Source organism: Camelina sativa, unplaced genomic scaffold (assembly GCF_000633955.1).
Source record: "Camelina sativa cultivar DH55 unplaced genomic scaffold, Cs unpScaffold03460, whole genome shotgun sequence".
Taxonomy (NCBI): domain Eukaryota; kingdom Viridiplantae; phylum Streptophyta; class Magnoliopsida; order Brassicales; family Brassicaceae; genus Camelina; species Camelina sativa.
In genome coordinates, this window is record NW_010924562.1 from 1 (window position 1) to 800 (window position 800).

The 800-nt window shown below is 37.1% G+C and overlaps 1 protein-coding gene across 1 annotated transcript; it reads right to left on the reverse strand.

Moving 5' to 3' along the window:
• Nucleotides 1–31: 31 nt before the first annotated feature.
• On the reverse strand, nt 32–794 carry LOC109131723. Its single transcript, XM_019242897.1, has one exon. It carries the CDS (start codon nt 792–794, stop codon nt 567–569), a length of 228 nt encoding a protein of 75 aa, XP_019098442.1. The 3' UTR covers nt 32–566.
• Nucleotides 795–800: the final 6 nt, after the last annotated feature.

Sequence of the window (800 nt, forward strand, 5' to 3'; positions counted from 1 at the left end):
TCCTTTTGATCTGTAAAATACATCAATTTTAATTAAGCATGTCAAGATTCAAATGGCTGACAAAAACCCATTTTCAAGAAGAGAACATATGATAAGCTTCTATGATCATGTAACATAACCCACCAAAAATAAGTTCATCCCGAATCATACATCCAATTAGAATGATGGATCAAGCAAGTGTTTCCACAACATTCAGAATCACCAAAAATCTCAATTAGAAAAGCACACCCCAATTCAAGCTTCTGATTCCAGCTCATGTATATAAAACAAGTAACACAGAAGCGAGTTCTCATCTAGATTTGCAATTATACAAAATAAACCATTTAGGTAAGCATCTCAAGACTAAAAATGGCTGAGAAAACTCATCACGTTCGTGAACAAATCATATGGACACACACAGAGATAGCTTCATATAACATAATCCCCAACAACAATAACTGATTCCGAACCATATAAAGAAATGAATCAAGCAAGTGATTCAACATTCGGATCACCAAAATCTCAGCCCGAAAGAAAGCTCATCATCAAGACTAATCTACTAAAGAAGGAACGAAACCACTAATCGCTCATCGAAAGAGGTAGCAGAAACGAGTTCTCATCCAGATTTTCATTGAAACGAAATCTAATTCGCAGAAAGAGAGACTTAAAATTATTTCTAAGTAAAAATGGGGGAAACTCACGGGATCAAGAACGTTTGGTTCGGGACCGTAATCGCCAGTTAAGAGGAAGTAGGAAGCTACAGCAGTCGCCACCATCGTCGTTCTTTTCACGACCTTATCGGTTTGAGGATTCATCTCCGA